General features: G+C 37.1%; 1 protein-coding gene across 1 annotated transcript in view; it reads left to right on the top strand.

The window, feature by feature from the left end:
- The window catches only part of WDR72 (WD repeat domain 72), a 200,670-nt gene that overhangs the window by 52,660 nt on the left and 124,963 nt on the right, over positions 1-23,047 (top strand). The window contains exon 13 of the mRNA XM_021693991.2: positions 7,498-7,700. Coding sequence (XP_021549666.1) covers positions 7,498-7,700 — 203 coding nt within the window. The remainder of the gene's footprint in view (positions 1-7,497; positions 7,701-23,047) is intronic.

Below are 23,047 nucleotides of genomic sequence, written 5' to 3'. Positions count from 1 at the left end.
TTGAATCTTATTCTAATCATTTGCAGATGGATTCATCGAGTGACTATGATTTCTTTTTTAACCATTTCTATCCCTTTTGGGCTAGTAGCTAGCTATTCTTTTCCCCACATATTTAGTGGACCTAATTATTGAGTATTAAGATAGAGTTTGTCTGGCTGGGGGTTTAGAGTAAGTAATTTAAGGGGCACCTGGATGGTGCAGTTGGTTAAGCATCCCGCTCTCGGTTTTGGCTCAGGCTCTGATCTAATGGTCTTGGGGTCGAGCCCCACATCAGGCTCTGTGCTCAGCACAGAGTCTGCTTGAGATTTTCTCTCCCTCTCCATCTTCCCCTCCCACTTGTGTATGCTCTCTCTCATAAATAAATAAAATTTTTTAAAAATTTAATAAAATAAAATAAGTAATTTAAAACTATTCTTTAATTGATAATGAGCCATGATAATTTTGTTGATTTTCAAAGGTAAATATTAGTGGGAGTTGAAAAAAAATGTTTAGATAGAAGATAGCAAATATTAAAAATATGGGGCAATTATAAGAGACATAAATTCAAGGGAACAGGTTTTGGCTATTTGGAAGGGAATTAAAGTGTGGAATATTACTACTCCTTCTTTCCTTTCTTTATGTAGACATTCAAGTCTGTTACATCTGTAAGGAATATTTGATCACCTAAAAGTGTTCTCTTTACTTTGCCTTGCTCTTCTACCACAACTGAAAGCAGCATCCTTCATGGTAATACATCTTGCTTTAAGATAGCTTGATACTTCAAAATTAGATTTCATAACAGGCACATCACAAAGTGATTATTTGCCCTATTTAAAAACAAAAAAAATCTGTAGGTATCCTAAAAATATTGACAATCCTAATGCACTTAAAATGTGGCTATATTTTAGCAAGATGCCGATTTACAACAGTTTCTGAATCTTCCTCTTTTCCTTCCCTTTCCTCTTTATGTGCAGAAATTGCTAAAAGGTTTTGTGCTGGTGTCTTGACACATCTCACTCCAAACTCTCCTGGAGATGGCATTCTTTCCTTGGGATTTAGTCCCCACCCATCTGCTGGTAAAACCCAAGCCTTTGTCTTCATGCTTCTACCTCTACCTGGAACTCTGCATTGTTAACTTGCATATCTGTTTCGATGTTCTCAAACTTGGCTTTTTCAACATCTTTGTTCCTTCTTTATTAGGCCCTTCAGGTAGCTAAGAAACAGAAGCCAAATTAAAGTGGTTTAGGGGCCGCTGGGTGGCTCAGTCGGTTAAATGTCCAACTCTTGATTTCGGCTCAGGTCATGATCTCAGGCTCATGAGATCCAGCCCCACGTCAGACTCTGAGCTCAGTGCAGAATCTGCTTGTCTCTCTCCCTCTGCTTCTTTCTCTCAAATCTAAAAAAATCTAAAAAAATAAATATCTAAAAGAATTTAAAAATAAAAATAGATTGGTTTATCAGAAAGAAGTATTTATTGTAAGGACTCGGGGGTGTGTTGCAGAGACTTCAGGGGCAGTAGTCCTTAGGAAGGGACTAAAAACAGAACTAGAAAGTTGAAGGTCTGTCTCTTTCTCCCTCCCTTCCTGTCTCTCTTTTCTTCCTTCTTTGTGCATTTCCCGTGTCTCTCTGTGCATTTTTGTATTCTTTTTTCTCTGTAGACTAGCATTTTTTGCTCCTTAGTCCTTGGAGCAAGAAATGGCTACTCCACAAGTCCTAACATGTTTCATTCAGAGACTGATTCGCTCTTTTCCAGTTCCAAATTCTTGGGGCATCAGGAGGACCCAGCAGCATAGTGGTGAGGTAGGAGAGGCACCTGTCATGCGAATGTACTATTCCCATTGCTGGCAGCCTGCTGGCTCTGGGGTTGAAGTTTATAATGAGAATAGTTTGGTGTTAACTCCCGTCACACTGAGACCCTGGTATGCTCTGATGCCTTCACAGCCTTCTCTTTCCACTGCTACAGGGAAAAGGGTAACATTTAATTTATTCATTCAGTGAACAAGTATTGACCCCTGCTTTGTTCCAAGCTCATAGAACTCATACTTGCAAAAAAAAAGAAAAAAAAGCATTTGGAAGTGGGGCAGCCCTGAATTTAAGCAAGCAAATCAAATACACCAAATACAAATGTGTTAAGTTCTATAAAATAAAGGAAAGAAGCTAAGATAGAGAACAATTCAAGAGAGGATAAGAATTTACTTTAGAAAGTCCTCTCTGAGGAGGTAAGATATTAAGCTAATACTTAAAGAGTGAGACAGAGCTAACAGGAAAGGATGTGTTTATTTCAAGGGTATTTAAAAAGATCTGATTTGTGAGCAAGGGGAGGATGACACAGGAGGAAGCAGAGGCAAGAATATGACTTGTAGGTCAAGGAGTTTGGATTTAATCCCAAGTGTTGCCACAGTAAAAAATCAATAGCCAGGTTGCTGATGTCATATAATCCATTAAGAAGTTTTTATCTAGCCTTTAATTTATGCCAGACTTCAGCCTGGTTTACTAAAGAGGATTAAAAAATAAGTCAAAAATATAATCCTACTGATTCTGATTATAACTAGCCTGAGAGGCAAGGCTGATTGAGAAGATTTGAGTCTCAGGTAGGAGATGGTGGGGGGCCCACTCTGGTCATATGTGCAGTGACCCCAGGCCCAGGTATCAGGCAGATCCCAGAGCCACAGAGCCAAGGAGGTTTGTTAAACTGCTCACAAGGGGCTGAGTGAGAACTTGTCATGTGCCAGAGGGGGGCTATCATATAGAACAGCACACACTGTGTGCCAGAACCTTCTAAGCCTTTTAAAATATCTACTCAGTGAAATCCACATAGTAACCCTGTGAGGTCAGAATAATTATTAACCCCTCTTGATTTAAGGGTTAAAATTGCACAGGTGAGGAAACGGAGGCACAGAAATGTAAAATGACTTGCCCAGAGCCGCACCACTGTCAAGGTAAAACCAGGATTCATGTGCAGGGCAATCTGGCCTCAGGTCTCCTCTGAGCCACCATCCAGTGATGTCTGCAGGCTGTCATCCCTGACAGGTAGAGAGGGTGATAGCTAGACAGGGTTGCAAAGGGGGAACACAGGGAAAGTTTTGGTTAAAAAAAAGTGATTAGGTATGCAATGTTGAATTGGCAGTGAAAGCAGGGTAGACAGTGGAAATATTGTCAATATGGGCCTAGGGCTCTGCACAGAGGATCTTGCTACTCCTTATATTTCTGTGCACTGGCTTTTTGAGGAATAAGCAATTTGGGATCACTGAAAAGTGCTTAAAATGCTTACCGGTGTCATCTTTCCTTCACTCTGTTAGGACACTAATTGTTCCAAGCTCTCTTTTCTCAGGATTGATTCCATCCTCAGAGGTACTATTATTAGTTTATGATTAGAACAAATTGTATTAAAACTCATGTTAATGGAAAAGCAATAGAAAAACTGCAAGATATTTACATATTTGCATAGAAAGCATTTTTATACAATACAATTTTACTTGGAATAGATTTTATGGTATTTTTCACATAATACCTACTTTCAGGGAGGAAATTATATTATCACATAAAATCATATGTAATTCACACGTATCTTTCCTTATTGTGTTCAGATTGATTCACATGAAGAGTTAAATGTGAGTTAGCTTGTATTCTTGACATAGCACAGAGCAAAAGAAAAAAAAAAAGATCTAGTTATCATTGAGTTCATTTTGGAAAGCAATAATTCTCTTGAATTTGGATGTTGAATTAAGCAAGTTTGTAAACCTTCGGTTTCTGATATTTCTTTAATATCAGGAAGCAGTGATAATTCTGTCTGCCGCCAAAGACCGTCATTAGAGTTACAAAGGCTCTGCTTGTTGGACCTCCTCAGGGTCATGCCGTTCCTCCTTGCTTACTGTTTTTGCCATAGACTCTTCTAAAAATTTAAATACATCCCTGAAGTTATATGAATCCCATAATTTCAGGATCTATTTAAAAGAACATTCTGCATCGGAAGTGTTTTATCACGGTATAGCAATCTGTCTAATCAGGGGAGAGAAATGACACGGTAATTTGACCAGAGAAAATTTAATATAAACAATTATTAACCATCACAAAGAATTTGATATGAGGAACTGGTTGGGAAGAACTCAAGTAACTCTAGAGAATATAGGAATAGCAGATTTAAGGAGCAGCCACTACCCCTAGAGCTGAGATAGGCTGCTCAAGGAAGAGACACCCCAGCCCCAGGGCTGAGATACTGACTTTACAGGAAAGGTCATAGCTGTGGTCACTGGATGGTAGAGAAGCTGGTGTGGTGTGGTGTGGAGCTTGCCAGAAATAGGCTCCCTAAGGGGCTAGGGAAAAGCATTCCCAGAGAGATGTCTCACTAGAAGTACTCTGTCCTACAGCCTCACACAGTGTGTGCCCAAGGCAGCTGCTGCATGCTGGGTGCTTCAGGCTGCCCCACACTGCTGCAGCACAGCATACAGAACCGCTTTCTTCTGCTAGACTTTCCTTTTTTCTTTTTTTTTTAAGATTTTATTTATTTATTTAAGAGAGAGAGAGAGAGCAGGATTGCACGAGCAGGGGGAGGGGCAGAGGGAGAAGGAGCCCTACACGGAGCTGGGATCTTGACCTGAGCTGAAGGCAGACGCTTAACCCACTGAGCCACCCAGGTGTGCCCCTCTTTTTTTTTTATCACCTTTCATCCACACAAGTTAACATTGTACCAGCTGTTGAAGGAATAATATTTAAAGAGCACATAACCATTTTCACAGAGCAGGCAATGTAGGGTGAATTTGGAACTAATCAACAGTGATTTGGTGACTGGCATACCTGGGATTTGCTATTTATCCACTCTCAGTGTTTTGACCAAGGGCTTTTAAAAGCTGTTGTTTTGGGGTGCCTGGGTGGCTCAGTTGGTTAAGCGACTGCCTTCGGCTCAGGTCATGATCCTGGAGTCCCGGGATCGAGTGCCGCATTGGGCTCCCTGCTCAGCGGGGAGTCTGCTTCTCCCTCTGACCCTCCCCCCTCTCATGTTCTCTCTCTCATTTTCTCTCTCTCAAATAAATAAATAAAATCTTTAAAAAAAAAAAGCTGTTGTCTTGAATTTTTAATAAAATCACTTCATTTTTTTTAATGTGCTGTTTACTTGTCTATGATAACTTTAAAAGAAATTGACTCACCCTCATGATTCCTTATGTCACATTTGTGCTTCCACCAATTCTTTGGAACAAAATAATTATTTTCACATACTTTACAGCTAATCATGATGGAAGCTATTGTTCACAAAACCAAGTGTCCAACATTCTGTTAGAATGGGAGATTTTTAGTTTGGAGTAAAAATAACTTTGTGTTACTTTATATATTATAACATTTTAGTTTTAAGATCTTTCTTGCCTCTACACAACCATGAGATGTTAAGTAAGCTCAAGAGGGAAAGAACTGAGTCATTCTTGTTTAGCATAAATTTCTAGCATCTGGCATAGTGAATGAATGACCCACAGTAGATGCTAAGTTGATTATTTATCTATGCATGAATGAAAATAGATTACGGCTGCCCAAGTTCATGGGTATTTTCATCACTGAGAAATGCAAGAAATAGTTATGTCTGTGTAAGACATTAGGTATAGAATAATGTATATGTATGTATAAAATGTATAGTATAAAGCACATATTATATGTATTAAAGTACAATAAATTCTTTCCCAAGAATTCTCAAAATCTTTAAAAAAAAAAAATCACAGTTTGAGAACCATAGAAACCCTAGGAGGAGAAACTATCCATGGTGATACCATATTCAAAGAGAGATACCTCAGAAAGTCAGTGAGGTTTGCTAGGGGGTCACAGTTACAAGTTCTGGAATGCAGTCATTTTCAGAAAGGAGTAATAAATATTATCTTTGGTTTGAGAAACTTTTGTTATTATTGTCCTTGAGAAAAGGGGTTTTCTTGCTGCTGCCAGCTTTATTTGTTCAAGATATATCAATCTTGATGGGGGAAAAAAAAGCCTAGAAAAATAACATGTTTGTGAGTTTATATGCTAAAGGTGTTAATTTATGAATGCAGAAATGTTAGAATGAAAAAAATATGCCATTGTTAAGAGACTAGAGACTAAACTTCCACCAAATATTTTAGCATAGTAGCTGTTGCTGATTTAGAATCCAAAGTACCAACTAAAAGAGGTTAGTTGCTGTAAAGAAATGATATGGAAGAGAAGAGGAAAATGAGAAAAGACTGGATAGTCCTAATCTTCGAATCTATTTATCTAAAGATAGTAATATAGAATTCTTTTTATTTCCTTATTGTAATTCCTTTAAATTTATATTTTCTTTATACTATTAAGAAGAGGGGCACCTGGGTGGCTAAGTCAGTTGAGCATCTAACTCTTGGTTCCAGCTCAGGTCGTGATCTCAGGGTCCTGAGATCAGGTTCTGTGATCAGCTCAGAGTCTGCTTGGGTTTCTCTCCCTCTCTCTCTGCCCTGCTGACCTTCCCCTTGCTTGTGCACTCTCTCTCTCTCTCTCAAATAAATAAATAAAATCTTTAAAAAAAAACATTACTAATAAGAATTACTTTTCTCCTTCTTAACAATTAGTACAACTACTTTCTCATTGATAGGGAAGGAGTAATATGAGATGAAATCTGTATTGTTTGTATGTCAAGTTAATTTTCCTTAGCATCTTTACTTAGTAGGATAACAGTTTTATATTTAATATAGTATGAATAATGTAAATGAACTCGTAAGAGACAGCGGTCATGATTAATTCATATTTATTAAGATTTCAGTGAGAGTTTGGCATGTATTTTATAAAAGCATTAACTCCTTGTGAGTTGTTTTCTGATACTTTTGCTCTACTTTGTACTTGTTCCTTTTAAATTTGAATTGAACTTACCAGCATCTTGAAATTCTGGAACTGAAGGAATGGCAGAGAAGAGGGCAAAGGATTGTGGGTTTGTTTGTTTTTTTCTTCTAATAACATAAAGAAAAGTCAAAGGATATAATAGCAACAATAATAAAATTCTAGAGTAGTCTGCATTCCTGAAGCAGTGAGGGCCCTTGGGAAAAGGAGGTAGCAATACAAAGCATCTGTGTTCTTGCTTGTCCTATCCCACTTAAATTATGTACATATATTACCAACAGAAACTTCTCTTTTTTTAGCAAACAGCACTGCGGTTCTCTGTTGTTTGTGAGTTGAAACACTAGGGGACAGCACTAAAATATTCCATAGTTGGTTGTTATTGATCACTTGCATACTGTATAATAAGTAAAAGATTTTACTGTTAAAAACTATTGAATGCCCTGTTGATTTCAGTGGATAAAAAAGCACAAAGAGGAAGATGAGGTTTTCAAGCCCATAATTTCAGCCTTTGTTAGATGATGATTTGAATAATTGAGAGAAAGCTCCCAGGCTGCTTTTTCGCTTGTAAGAAGGCATGATCACTTAAAAAAAACTTAATTTTAACTTAAATTTTTTTTCTGGTAAAAGTGTCTTCTTCTTTTCATTCTTTCGGAGTAAATATTGTGCGTAATTTTTTTTATTTCTAATCTTGTTTTCCAGGCACTTTGGAAAGACATGAAACAGGAGAAAGAGCAAGAATTATTCTCAGTTGTTGTGATGATTCACAGCTTCTAAAGCCTGATTCTGTACTTCCATTTGCCTCAGAGACACATAAGCACAAAAGTGTAGAACAGAGATCCTCCAGCTCCTATCAGTTTGGGCCAATACCTTGCCCTGGTCTGCAGGTGGAGTCTTCATGTAAGGTAAGTTCAAACCAAGTTGCTGCTTCCAGAGAACATGATCAACCCTGAGTAAGAAGTGATGTTCCTTCATGGATATGTGGCTATTAAATGTCAGCACAGAAACAAGAACTGAGAGGTGACTACATCTACCAGGCATACCTACCAAGTGATCTCGGGTGAATCAGGATAACTTTTAAAGTGATTATTAGGTTTGGTACAGCATTCTTTTTGAAAAGATAGGTTCTGGCTATCGTAATTGAGTCAATCTTATATTAGCTTTTGAATTCTAGTTGGTTTTCAGTTGGGGGAGGGGCTATATTCTGTGGTCTGGATCCATTTTTGTTTTTCAGTTGAGTATATATGACCTCTTCTTTAAAATGCTTATTATGGATAAACCAAAAAGGTATCACAAAAACTGGGTTATTGTATGGAAATTTTTTTATATATTCAGCCTCTATAGGATCACCAGCTCTTTAGGATTCCAAGCCTTAATTAATACACAGTGATGGAGTTTGCATTTAGTTCCATAAACCAAGTCAACCACCTTCACAGAGATTTGGATGAAGAACTTTCAGTTGTAAAATAATATGGTAATTTAATCTGATTTCTTTAAGGGACTCTTCCATCTTTTTGTCATCTATATTTCTAAGTTATCCCCTCATCATGTTGTTGTAACTATGCCATTTATATTATATATCTAATGGAGTATTTTCTATGTAAACCTATTTTCATAATATTATCTATGACTTTTTAATGACTGCATCATGCTCTATACTTTGCATATACTATTACTGATTAAATTATTTTCCTGTGGTTAATATAGGGATTGTTTTTTATGTTTCACTTTTATGAATAACATATCTATGAACCTTAAAGCTTTTTTTCATATTCAGTATTATTTAATGGGATATATTTCCAGAAGTGAGATTTCTAAATCAAAATTGCACTAATTTGTTAACATTTTCCATTATTTTAATGGTATTATGAAGACTTAAAATACCATTAATAAGGACTTTAAATAAGGCTTTGTTTTATCTCATGTGCATATATATGGTTAGAGGCAAAAGGATATGTCATCTCTAAGAAAGCTTCATGAGCTGCTCAAGCTGTGCCTCAAAGCTGCAAGGTGGGAGAAAAAGAGGGGTGTGGGGCACCTGGCTGGCTCAGTGAATAGAGCATGTGACTCTTGATCTCAGGGTCATCAGTTCAGGCTTCACACTGGGTATGGAGCCTACTTAAAAAATAAATTAATTTAAAAAAAAAGCTGCAGGTTGGGGGTGGGGGCACCGTGTGCGATCTTCAGCTTTTTGGGTTTAAAGACTTGATTTAGATTTCATCAGTGGGGCCAGGCTTTATCAACCTTTTGAGAACTGAGCCACACTAACCAAACACCCAAGAAATGCATGTATAAACTAGAATGACAATGCTCTAGTTTATGATGATAAATGTCATTGAAATTTTGTTCATCACTCAGCACATTGTCATTGCAGCAAAGCTAAGGGTAGCAGCGAGGAAGAGGGAGATGGGTTTTCACAGAGGGGGTCAGGGGCAGGGGCTGCTCATTCCCTGAGCTCTGAGAGTCTGATGCGAGGTACTGCGTTTCTTGGATAAGGCTGATCTACATTGACAAATTCCTAAATTTTGCATCTTTATTTTTTAAGACTGCATTTAGGCCACCCACTTTTGTTCATACTTTCCTCCTTCAGATGTTAAAACCAGTCATTAGGCTACAGCCTGTCATTGTTGGTTTGTTGTTTTTCTTTTCTCGTTTAGTCAGATTGGTTTTAGATTCCCAAAACTGCTTTTCACGTTCTTGAAATAGGTTCTGTTTTATAAGGAAAAGTATGTCAGTCTGATGAAACTTGGACATTCACAACCGAAAATGACAGTCATAAGGTCTTAGTCTCCAAATGTGGGAAATTGAATCATACATGTTATAAGATTGAGGTAAATAAAGCCCGGTGGGTGAGCCCAGATGACTGCTCCACACTCCCATCTTAATGTGGCTTTCCTGCTCTCTATGCATAACAAAGTGTGCATCTTATAGGGGGAATTATATGCTAGAATAGCAGACGAGAAGGAGATGTCTTGACTCGTGCATGTCAGATGCCCAGGGTCTGCAGTAGCAAATCTCATTCATCAAGTGCCTATTTTACTAGTTTAATTCCCAGAAGGTAAACTGATTACTATTTCTTTCAGTTTCTTGGAGGACCTCAGAGCTACCCTTTAGGTAGTGGTAATAGTATATATAGATTTCATTTTCTTTATGTAATTTTGTTTCTTTCTTGACTCCAGGAAGCAATAAAATGCCGGAGTCTTGTTTTCCTACTTTTAGGCTTATTCCAGCTTTATTTCCTTGCGAGTGCCCTTTGCCTTAGATGACTGCGATTTCTAACCTTTGCTCTCTTCAGAGCTGGCGAGTTTAATCAAACAGGACTATCACCTCCTTTGTTCTAGACACCATACTTCTATTATTATTGAGCTTACTGCTAATTAGAGCTGTTTTTATTTGCTCTTCCCCTAAGTTCTATCTTCTCCAGTTATGTGCTGCATATCTTCCTTTCATTCTCTTTGATTTAAGCTCTTGAGATTGTTTTATCTTAATCTTTTATTTACAAATTTAATACGCGTGAAATTTCAAGAGTGCTTGGAAATTCTCCATTCTCCTTATTGTTAATATAATAAAATGCTTCATGCGTTTTCATAAGAAAAAAAAATAGTTTGAAAGAAGAGGGTTTGAATCACACTCATTTTAGAGGTAGGAAAATGAGGTACAGGAACCCTGTGACATGTAGAAATGTCTAAAGTTACTTTGTGTCTCAGAACTTTTTTGTGTGGATTTTAGTGACATGCAGTGAAATACTTTCAAATGGTAGAGTGAATTGTTTAAACGGAAGAAAAGCATGTTAGATCTGTGTGGTGAGCCACTTGTGTTTCGAAATATTTGGAATTTACCTGAATGCTATATTCAAGTTTTCTTCTTGCATTGGAAGAGTGCATATGGATTTGGGAACAGATTCTATAGAGAATGACAAACACAATACAACATTTTCAAAATGGGTCCAATTTGAAATGCTGGAGTTGTTGAATTTGTGCAGCTAGACAAAGAAAAATCTCTGGAGTAGGAGAGGGCCAGAGTCTTAAAGGATTTAAAGGAATACAGTATCATATTAGTGATGGGGAACTGCTTTTCTCAGATTCTGCTGAGGATAAAACAAGATAGAAGCTGTTTAAATTGCAGTGGGAGGAATTTAGCTTCAAAGTAGGAAATAAACAACCTTACTAAAATCATCTCTACATGGCAGAAATCTTTGTAGCTGCATCATATTTTAAGGAGAAAAGGCCTGTTTTGTCTGTTGGTTGGTTGCTTACTTTTAAACTCTTTCTTTCTTTCCTTTTTTTTTTTTTTTGCATTTCTTGTCTGTAAATGAGTAATAAATAGGATTATTTTAACTGTCACAATTTAGACCCATTGTCGTGTCCTGGGAATGCCCTTTCTTAAAAAAAAGACTAATTTTCTACCAGATAGGGCCCAACAGCCCCCCTGGTTGATTGTTTAGCACTGCACTGTTTAATATGGTAGCCACTAATCACATATGGCTATTGAACACTTGAAATGTGGCTAGCACCACATGTTAAAATGATCTTTTTATATATAGGGTTAAAGAAAATATGTTATTAAATTTTACCTGTTTCTAAAGAGTTTTTTTTTTTTAATAAGGCTACTAGGCATTCTAAAATTATATATGTGGTTTACATTTTATTTGTATCAGACAGTGTTGAACTTAACCAGAGATAAGCAAACTTTTTTGTAAAGAATCCGATGATAAACATTTTAGGCTTTGAGGGCCAGATTTTCACTGTTGTAACTACTCAGCTCTGCTGTTGGAGCACAGAAGCTACCATAAACAATTCTTAAGCAAACAAGTGTTGCTGTGCTCCAATAAAACTTTATTTACAAACACAGGCAGTGGACCAGATTTGATGCTCACTGGCTACAGTTTGCCAATTTCTGATCTAAACAGTCCTCTCTAGACTTTGAGATCATGAGGCACTAGGAGGAACTGGCAAAACAGCCAACACATCTTCTCTCCCTGGATACCTGAATTTTTAATAAAACAACTTATTCCAACTTCTTCTGCACTATGTAGAATGCAATCCCAAAGACCTTGTATCATGTCTATTCCCTGATAGAAATCATGAAATGCACATGTGTTTGGAAATCTGCCTTTTGAGAAAAACAAATGTGCACATGATAGCTCCCAATCCAAGCAAGATTTTTTAATGGCATTTCCTCTAAATGATGTACTTGTACATACATCTTTTTCCAAACATATAAAATTGATTATAGATAAAGAATTCATTTACATTTATTTATATTCCAGTGAGCTTTCTAGAAATACATATTTTTTAACCCTCACTTGACCTTGAGTGATGTCTGTTTGGTACCATTTGCCGAAAAATCTTATTAGGGCTTTATCCTGCTACCTCTCATAAAACACAGATGGTGCACTGGTAGGCCACCAATAAAAAATTGGATCCCACTACTGATTACTTTATCAAAATGAAATGTTAGTTCTTTCATATTTCATGACACAAAAACATAACCAGAACAGAATTAGAGTAGTTTCTAAATGATAATGCTTTAAAATGTTACCTGTAAATTTACATGTATAAATATGAAATAATTCATGTGGCAACATTACATATTGTACATTAACTCAGGCTTGATTGAATTATTTATATTTTATTACCAAAATTTAATCACTATAGAAAAGAACAAATAACATGTATTTGAAAACAATTAATTGCATACATAGGGATAAATCCTTAATAAAGAATGATAATTTTCACCTTCTTGATGAGTAGTTAATTTCTGGTATAGTTTTTAATGTAATGAAGAGCATATAGCTATTTTTTTCTAATGTACAAAATATTTTGCCTCAATTTTGGGTAACTTTAAAAGAAAATAAATCTTTGTTATTAGACATCCAAGCACGTCACTAAAATATAGGAATTCCTAAAATACAGGAATTTCTCTCTGCATACATTGGATTAAGATTTTTTTCTGAGTATTTTGATCTAGTGAATGTCAGCTTAAAGCTTGAGTTTCCCATCCAAGTACTAACCAGGCCCGACCCTGCTTAGCTTCCGAGATCAGACGAGATTGGGCACTTTCAGGGTGGTATGGCCGTAGACAAAACTTGAGTTTCTAAATGACAACACTCTTCTTATTAAGACAGAAAAATATACAGTAGCAGAGAAATATACAAACCAATTTGCTTTTTGAACATGTGAAGTGATACAACTTTTTGATAGAGTATAACCACTCCTATGACATATAATAGTTAAATAAACATCTCTGTAATACTTAATACCTTCTTTTGATGGCTCCTTTATGAAGAATGTCCCTTTCTCATTTTATGGCATAAATTTAAACTTTATGATGTGGTCACCTCAGTGCTGAGGAAAAGTATGAAAAGCATCTCACAGCTTTCTTTCAAAACTAATTTAGGAGGTCTCAGAGTCACTGTGAAAAGTGCAAAACACACCATTAAGTGACCCCAGCTGTCCCTCTGCACACAGAAGCAACCATGAATTTCCTCACAGGACTTCAAAGCATTGCTTGTATCTAAACATTCGTTGACCGTGTAGATTTGAGGCACAAAAGGAGAATGCTCATATGTCACGGTGCGTGGCTGGTTGAAGTCCCACATTGTGCTGCACGTGTCGGTGGAGAGTGCCAGGAACAGAAGGGCACTGTTCTGACTCGTGTGACAAATGTAGTTAACACCAGATCCATATTAATGTTGTCAAGTTCCCTTGATGTAGTTAGACAGATTTTAATTATTTTCAGCGTCCCTGAAATATATAGCCTAATGGTTCTTCAAAGAAAGCTTACTTAATGTGTGAATGTAAAGCCTCTCATAAAAATGAAACTTTTATATTGGCCTTAGTCATTGACATGGGTTATTCATCAAGTCAGCAATTTGTGTGGCAAAGTGCCATTTGAATAGTGTATTGTTAGGATACTTACGGTCCACTTGACAAGGGCTCTTGCTGTAAATAGTGCAATTTGACTCCAGCTGTTAGAGTGGCTTTGACAGTAGCCAAATAGAATGGAGATGCCTTACTGCACCGCCGAAAAATCGATATTAGGTTCTTGTTCATGGTAACCTGTTCTTTTCTCTTCCGTAGATTTATAAACGATTATCAAGGGTTTATAAGTGGAAGTTTAAATATTATTTTAAATGCAATTCACTTCGAGGTTTAAATTAAGACTTGTGACAAATGGTATGAGTGCAGAGTTGTAGGATATTATTTCCACCCCCTGGTTCATGTTTAGTCACAGTTACAGTTAAGTTGAATTTGGATTCTCTAGCTTCAATTGGAAGAGAATTAGTGTAAAACATGGTCTCAGAATTGTGTGCCTATTGTATATTGCCAGTGCAATTATTTCTTCTTTTTGATTTTCTTATCAATTTATCTGTGTCCCTTCCACCTTCCCTGCATGTATACCTTTTTGTGTAGATGGCAGGGTTCTTTGTAACTGTGCCCATAGCAACACCCACAGATGTTGACAGCCAGTAATGTCCCCAGCGTTGTCAAAGATTTCCCTAAAGCAGAGGACTTGGCTGGTTTTGAAGAGTTTTCTAGCAGTTTTCAGCAATCCAAGTTTGCTATGATACCTGGCTGGTGGTAAAAGATACGCAATCTGTTAATTTCAGTAACTCCACACGCAGGCGCTTTTGCTTTGGGTTCTGTGCTGTTGCTAGCTGTTAGTTTAGGATTACAGAAGAGGAAGTGAAATTATGAACTCAAGATGAGAAAATAAGATGTTTCAGGAGTTTACTTTGAATCCTAATATTGAATAAAAGAAAAATTTTCTAGGTGTAAAAGCCATTTAGCTGACTGCTGATTTCCTAGGATTGCAGATATTATTTAAGTCGTTCCTGGTTTTGTCTGAATATGATTTCAGTTTTTATTCTGGTTTACCTAAGATGTCACAAGTCTTCATCAAAGGTGTGCTGAGCAGGATTTGAAAGAACTGTCAGTTTTTAACGTGAAAAAATGCTGGTAAAACGAGTTTCTCAAATGCCTTTTTCAGTGAAGACTGTTAAAATTGCCATCTTCCTATTACTGAGCAACTCTGCATTTATTGAATTTGTGGCTGAGATAGCAACTGAAAATTCATAAAGCTGATAATATAATTCTATACAAAGACCTTTAAGGCTGATTCAAGGTCAGCGTTATTGTTTTTATAATTGCTGATAGGCAGTCATGATTTCTAGGAGAAAGGGTTTGCTCTGCTTTGGTTTTAGCTGGTTCCAAAAAAGGTTATCTCTTTTGTTAATTCTAAAGTAAACCCTTTCAGTGAATAAATGTTTATATCATTTCTTTAGTACTAGATTTAGCATCAATTTAGCTCAGTTCTTCTCTGTCCCTCCCTCAAGTATTCATCAACCCTGTAAGAAACACAGAAATCTAAGATCCTAACTCTTTTTGAATTAAATAGTCTGGTTATCATCATGAGTTCACTTGCAGGATGGATATGCTAGCATGGAAACCTGAGTCAGAAGTTAAACATACCAGGCATTTTAATTTTTTAGCTTAACCTAGGGAATGTTACATAATTTATTAAAGCATGGCTTCAAATTGCTTGCATTTCTACATTAATAGTTTTATAGAGATACTGTAGAAACTATGAATTCTGTAATCTTGTCCATATCATAGATATGACCCTGTTTAGGGACTTCTTCCTCCCTCATTTCTTCTTTCCTTTCTTACATTCTTCTCAGTTGTAAATTGCTTTTGCTTTTTAAAAACCTGTGATTTCCCAAATTTGTTAAGACCCTCCTTCTTGTAAAGAGGACCCAAAGGTTTTCAACTTACTGAAAGAGGTGTGTACCTGCTGGGATGCAAATTCACTTCAGTGGATTTGGATGTTCCGTTGTTAGACAGTTTGCTAGTTCTGATGACAAAGCAATGGTAAATGTTACCTTTTTGCAGAACCTTGGAGTTTCTTCAGTGACTAAGGTATCATCCTGTGTCAGGAGTATCTTGTGTTTTTATCTTATAGTTTATGACTACCACAGTGGATGATATTTTCAGGTGTAAAAAATGATGTTTCTAGAAATTCAGATGTTAACTACAAGGGTTAGTGGCTTGTAACAGGAAAGAAAAGAAGGAGAATAAAATCGTTCCTCTTGAAAGCTGGTAATATCACTTATTGACTGAGAGTACCATCTGGACCCATTTAAAGGAATCCCAACAGGAGCACTACTTCTGTACCAATGACTTATGTTGAAACTGGTCCTAAGAGAGCTGCAAATGCAAAAATGTAACAGGAAGCAATTCTCAGAAAAGAAAGCATTTATTCTCATGGAATGTTTCCCCTATGTTGGTAAAAACAAAATGTATTAAGACTTTAGCTTTATTCATTGGAACTAAAAGAGCATGAACTTACTGAAGAATGTATCCAGCTAATATCCCCATCTGTTTTTCTGAACTGCATTTTAATAGTGACATCCTGGAGGCCCAACCAGTCCTCTTCATCCCCAGTGGCATTCATGACATTAAACGCAAATAATGACATAAATGACATTATTTGCAATTCTCTATATACAGTGAAGCCCATATTACCCTGGAAACAGCTGTTTTGATCCTAAATTAAAATATCCTGCATAAGCTTTGGGTCCAAGTATGATCATTCCGCCAGATATAAAAAAGGGTCATAAGAAACTGCTGTGAGCAGCAGGGACTTCTTATGCACATACTTAACTTGGGGCAAATTCACATAGGAATGAAAATTTTAGGTTTTGGGGATTTTTTGGTCTTCACATGTTGTCCCAGACCTGATGGTGTCTAGAAAGCCAATATGAAAGCTCACAAAATACAAAGTCGTACTCACCTTTATCACTTTCTTCCTGCTTGCACGAGAGGTCTCTGGTCATTACACAGAACTTGGTCTTCTCTATTTACTCTCTGGTAGCAAATGTTTTGTTTTCCCTTTTGCTCCTTGAAGTAAAATTTTAATTTGGATGCATAAAGAGTAGTAATGGAGGAGCACAAGTTCACCAGAGCCTTTATTTCCACTTGGAAATAGTGGCACGTTAGAACTGGAAGTGATCAGGTTACCTGTTTTCTCCTCTCCTTTCTTTACTAGGAGGATTTTAGAGCCTACTCTTGATTGAATCATACAGTAAATTAGGTTTAGATCCAGTACAGGGCCTATTGGTTCCTGTCTCTGCTCTTCTCAGTCTCAGTATAGCTGCATGCACTGATGGATGGAGCCTGCAGCCAGGCTCTGACCTGCCGAATTCCGCTCACTCCTGGGCTCCCAGGTTGTCCTGTCTTCACTTACCTACCCGTTTCCTTCAATAAACATTCATTGCTAACTAAGCAGGGGTTCCAGTGGACTAAAAGTCAGTTTGGGAATTGCTCCTATAGTCCTAGAATTCCAGAATTCCCTGCTTTTTCTGTGATTAGCTGATAGGATTTAACTTTTCCTTGGATCTCTGATTTTTCTTTTCTTTTCTCTAATCAGTCCTGCTTAGTATACCTCTTCCTTCCAGGTTGCCTTTCCAGAGAACCTCAATCTCAGCTCTCTTGGATGACCACTCTGGCTGGCTTCTTCTGCCTGAAACCTTCAAAATGATGATGTTTTAATTTTTTATTGCTATGTAACAAATTATTACGATCATAGAGGCTTAGAGCCATACACATTTATTATATCACAGCTTCTCATGTGCCAAGAGTCTGGCATGGCCTGGTTGGATTCTCTGTGCAGGGTCTCCCATGGCTGAAATCTAGGTAGCCTGCGGTTGCTGTGTCATCTGGGGCTGGGGGCCCTTTTCCAAGCTTGTTCAGGTTATTGACAGAGTTCAGTTACCTGTGGTTGTAGGACTGGGGTCCCTGTTTTCTTGCCGGCTATCAACCCGGGACCACACATACCTTGCCAAAAAAGCTCCCTTAAGCTTGAAGCCAGCAGCAGAGAAATTGTTTTGTATAAGTCCCCTTATACTTTGAATCTCTGACTTCTCCCTCTGCCAACAACTATTTAAAAACTCTCTGCTTTTAAAAAATCTATGTGAATAAATCAGGATGACTCAGATAATCTCCCCATTTTAAAGTTAACTGATTTGAAACCCCAATTACAGTACCTAGATTGGTATTTGGTTGAATAACTGAAAGAGGGTATATTTCACAAGGGGCTGAGAATCTTGGGGCATTCTTATAGTTCTGCCTACAGATGGGAAGTTGTTCTAACTCAGGGTGGCTGCCGTTTTAGGACTATTACTTTCTTCTGGTTCTGGAACATTTAACTCTGCCTAAGTGCCCTGATTAGCTGTCCTAGTACTAATTATTTCTGAAATTTGAATTAAGACTCTTGGGACCTCTTCATCCTGTCTATTCCTTTGAGGATTTGGCCTGTGCCATAGGAGATCTGTCTCTTTTGTCTCTTCAGTCAAACCCTGTTTTGCCAAAACCATAGCATGGCATCGATCATCATACAGCAGAGTATGGAAGGTATAATATGGGTCCTGTCTTCCTATATGATTACCATGAGGCTTAACCAAGAAAATAATTTGACAGTGGGTATGGCTCTCCAAATCTAAGAAGTTATGTAAATCTAGAACTTCCACAAAATTCTAGAACTTTATCATATGATTAGCAGTCTAACATCTTTAATTACCAAGGACCTATCTTTTCTTCAACTTTGTCATTTATAATTAAAGTCGTTTATAGATAATGAATTGTTTGTGTTTAAAGTCTCTTTTTTTTTTTTGTCTTTAAGGTCTCTTAAGTATATTTTTCCTTTTTGCTTTTGATGTTCAGTTATGTTAATAATCAGCTTAACCAATCTTTAGAACATGTTTTTTACCTTAGGTATGAAATTTCTGGTGTTATCAAGGATGCATAGAATTAGGTTGACAGTAGTAGAAAGCTATCAGTTTTCAGTATATTTCATTCAAAAATTTATTTTCCTTTTTATGGTAATTCTATTAATCATAATAAATTCTGCTATGAAATATACATCTAACTTAAGTGATCAACTCTCTGTGTTACTCAAGGGAACAGTTGGGATCAGATATAACAGATTCAATGAGTTGCATCAGAAATAAGTTTCTGGATAACCAACAGTGCCCCAGATGATGGTTTGCTTTACTGTTTTTCTGGCCCAGTTAATGGGACAACAGCTTGATAGTTTTTTTTACCTTAACCTAATACTCTATGTCCATTGATTCTATGACTAAGCTCTTGAATTTTAAAACATTATATTCTTATTTATCAGAATTCAGTTTCATAACAGGAAGTAATTATCAAAATCTGTTTATTCTTTATAAATGGATTAAACCTGAGGATTTTTGGTCCCCATTTTATCTTTTTGCAAAGAAAGCATTGTAATTGGTGCTTAATTCATAGATCATGAAATATAACAGAAACAAACAATATAATCTACAAGATAATCAGTACTTCATTATGTATAAATGAAACATTATGTCCCTTTATACTTTTACAGCCCTCTTACAGTTTCCTGATGTCTTTTTGATAAATCATTTAATGTGGTTGCTTTTGATTCCCACTTTCAGGATATGCTGAATTTCACTCAGAGTAAACATTCAACACCATATTGTAATGAAAAGTTTCCTCACTTAGAGCAGGTATAGTTGATGGTTCCTAAGTGATACTTGGGAAAGAATTTAAATTGGAGTTTTTCATATCCTCTGGTGACTTTTGCTTGTTTGTTTCCAAGTTCTGGATTCCTTGATGCATAATTGAAACCTACAAAGTATCTCCTTTGATATTTCAAAATGTTCATAAAATTCAAACTGCTAATCAGTATTATTGATGTGTAATTTGTATTATATCTCTTAATCTGGGAACTATATATTTTCTTTTCTTAGCAAAAATACATTCTGAGTTTTAAATTTGATTTTGACACTTACTTGGAGGTGATGTAAAGTCCTATAATGATTATACATATTCTTCAGCTATATGATGTTCCAATCTGTTGAACCCACATCATGGTTTATGAATTAGTCTTTTCAGCTTCCACCAGCATGACCTGAATGGGAAGAAAAGAGCCTTGGAAATGGACATTCAGGTAATACTAATCTGAGTTGTATTCATCCTCAGAATAAAATCCAAAATTATGAAGCATATGTGAAAAAGATAAAGAAAAATGTCAACTGTAGATTTGGGCCATAACACAGATATTTAATTCCCAGCTACTTGGCCTTATTTTAAAAACTCATATTTCCCCGACTGCTAGTCTTCTGCCAGAATCTTTTCTCTCTGGTTCTTCACCTTGAAGTCTAAGCCTCAGTGTCACTTCCCTTAAAGTAAGTAGCAGCCCACGTTCCATTATTCTCTTTCTCAGCATACTTTTTATTTCATTTTTTATCTTCTCCACCCTCCTCAACAATATAAGCTCAAAGAGGGCAGTGACCTGCTCTGCTCGTTTATCACAGTATCCTCGTCACCTAACACATGTCTGACACAAGGCAGGCATTCAGAAATATTTGGTGAATAAACACCTGGACTGAAAGCTGATGAGGTATAAACATGAAAAATAGATGGTAAGAAGGTGGAGGATACAGCCTTTCTTGAATTATAGAGAAAAAAAATAAATGACTTCTAGAAATAAAATACTTATTTATTTTGCTAGACAATAGCTTTAAGTCCAAATTGGATTTACATGTGACTTGATCTTATAGAGGGATGACCTAGCAAAGAAAAAATAGTCAATAACAACAAAGAAAAGAAGCTGTTGAACACAACTGCTCCCCACCGATATTTAAACAATCAATTCAAAAGTTTATAATGTATATTGATATTTAGATCAGTCCAAATCAATTCAGAAGTTTATAAGAAAAAATTTATTAAACACTGGTGATGAAATGTAGGATGTTTAGCACACTGGGAGGAATGATTCACTGTGGGCATGATGGGCACAATAGTGAGCTGATACAGATTACGAAAGATGAAAAGGCAGTGTGGTGAGATGGTTTCTTACCCCAGCAAAGTTTGTATTATTGCCCCGTTCACTTGCCCTTAAATCTCAGACTCTTTTTTCTAGTAACAAAGTTATCTAAAATAAGCACTCAAAAATAGCCTGAGGATTATAGTGTGTATCATAGGCCCTCTGCTTCCTTCAAATAATTACTTTACTTAGCCCTCCCCTCAATACAAAACCCCTGAAGCCAGCAACAATCTAATCAACAGGTTTGTAATAACTTTTAGAGATGTAAGGGTAATAAATATGAAGAGGCCTGATTTATGTTTCATTCCCCAATGCAGAGTCTCTGGCACAACCCTGCATCCCTCAAGTGGCACACTTTGCTTCCTATTTTCGTAGATCACTTGCAAATTGCTGAACTCTCTCTGAGGAGGGGCTGGGGATGAGGGTTGATTCCACTCTGTGATGTGTATCACAGTCAGTGCTTGTAGTTAACTCTTTCATGTGGGAACATAGGGTAGCATGCTGGATTAGCAGTCCCAGGAGATACCAAGCCTCCTAGGATTTGCTCTTCTTCCCCATCTCCTTGCCTCCAGGAAGGAAGCACCTCAGTAATTGCAGACAAGCCAGGGCTCCTCCACTTGGCTGCCTTGCTGACTCTGCTCCCCATGCATCTCCTCCTGCCTTTATCTCCTGTACAGATGTTCTTCTCTCCACCCAGTTCAGTGCTACCCACAGCATCTGCATGCACTCTTTAACATGTGCCTAGTAGTCAGACACTTGTAAGTTAACTGTGGAGTACCTAGTTACTTTTCAAGTATTTATTTTTCTTTTCTTCTCAATTTGGCCTTAAGTTCCTTAAAAACAAAGAACTGCTATGTCTGTATGTTAAGTGGTGTAGCATGGAGTACAGAAGAAAATGTTTATTCAGTAAATATTCATTGAACACCTACCACATGCCAGACGCTTTTCTTGATACGGGGAATTTCAACCAAGTCCTGGTTGTCATGACACCTCTGATTTATGTTTTGAAAAGATCACTTTGGTTGCTTTGTGGAAGATTGGATTGGGAGGGGGTGGTGAGAAGAGGAAACTATTGTATAGGTGGAGCAAGAGAAGGAAATTACTGGGGCACCTGGGTGGCTCAGTTGGTTAAGTGACTGCCTTCGGCTCAGGTCATGATCCTGGAGTCCCGGGATCAAGTCCTGCATCGGGCTCCCTGCTCGGCAGGGAGTCTGCTCCTCCCTCTGACTCTCCTCCCTCTCATGCTCTCTGTCTCTCATTCTCTCTGTCTCAAATAAATAAATAAAATCTTTAAAAAAAAAAAAAGAGAAGGAAATTACTAATGAGTGTTGGGTTTTTGAACATCAGATGGAAAAAGCCATGATACAATATATGTGTTTTGTAGATCTGCATTCCAAAGTGCTACTGGAGCCCCTGTAGGTGGCGAGACCAGTGCTGTCCACAAATACGGAAGTGGGGTTAGGTCTAAATCTTGATGGATGAATGAGATTTTGCTGTGGGCAACAGCAGATCCAAAACCCAGAATATAAAGAGGAGTAGTGAATAGGGGACTGATGAGAAATCGATAGGACCAGAGATAGAATATATAGTGGGAATGGTGGAAGATGACCATGTCTTACAGTCCTGCAGGAAAAAAAAAAGAAGTCTGTGAACCTGGCCTTGGCCTTCTGAGAACAATTTATAAATGGAGTGGAAAATCACATAAGGGACATAAAAACAGCCAGTACAAGCTTTAGAATCCTCTGTTAAAATATAACTTATCTGAATCACGGATATTTAACACCTTAAATTACATGCTTTATGCTTATATTGTGATATTGCCTTGAAATATTTTTGTGTATATTTAAAATTCCTGTTAATTTAGAACAGGCCAGGGGTTGGCAAACTTTCTCTGTAAAGGACCAGGTAGTAAATATTTTTTGCTTTGTGATCCATACAGTCTGTCATAACTTCTCAACTCTGCCTCCACAATACCCAAATAGCCATAGACGATCCATAAACGAATGAACATTTCTGCGTTCCAAGAATATTTTATTTAAAAACGAAAGTGGTAGGCAATATTTGGCCTGTTGGCCATGATTTTCTCACCCCTGCAGAAGGCAATATTGTGAAGAGATTCCATTATAATTCGGTTTCATAGGCTGCAAGAGGAGTGGAAGCTTTCTACTGGAAAAACTGTATTTGGTTATAGTCATTAACAGATATTCTCATAATGCTCCCTTTTTGCTAAAAGTTATAACTATTTTAAATCAATGTGGGGGCCCTGGTTTGTGAAATCCGTTTTGGCTTTTTGGACATTTTTGTCATTTTTCCCCCCAATGTTTATTTCTTTAAGGTAGACTACAAACTTGATCTTGTTGATCAATTACTAGATATGTGG

The sequence above is a fragment of the Neomonachus schauinslandi genome, chromosome 9, assembly GCF_002201575.2.
Source record: "Neomonachus schauinslandi chromosome 9, ASM220157v2, whole genome shotgun sequence".
NCBI lineage: Eukaryota > Metazoa > Chordata > Mammalia > Carnivora > Phocidae > Neomonachus > Neomonachus schauinslandi.
The sequence above is the reverse complement of the archived record's forward strand: the minus strand, read 5'-3'. Positions and strand labels throughout refer to the sequence as shown.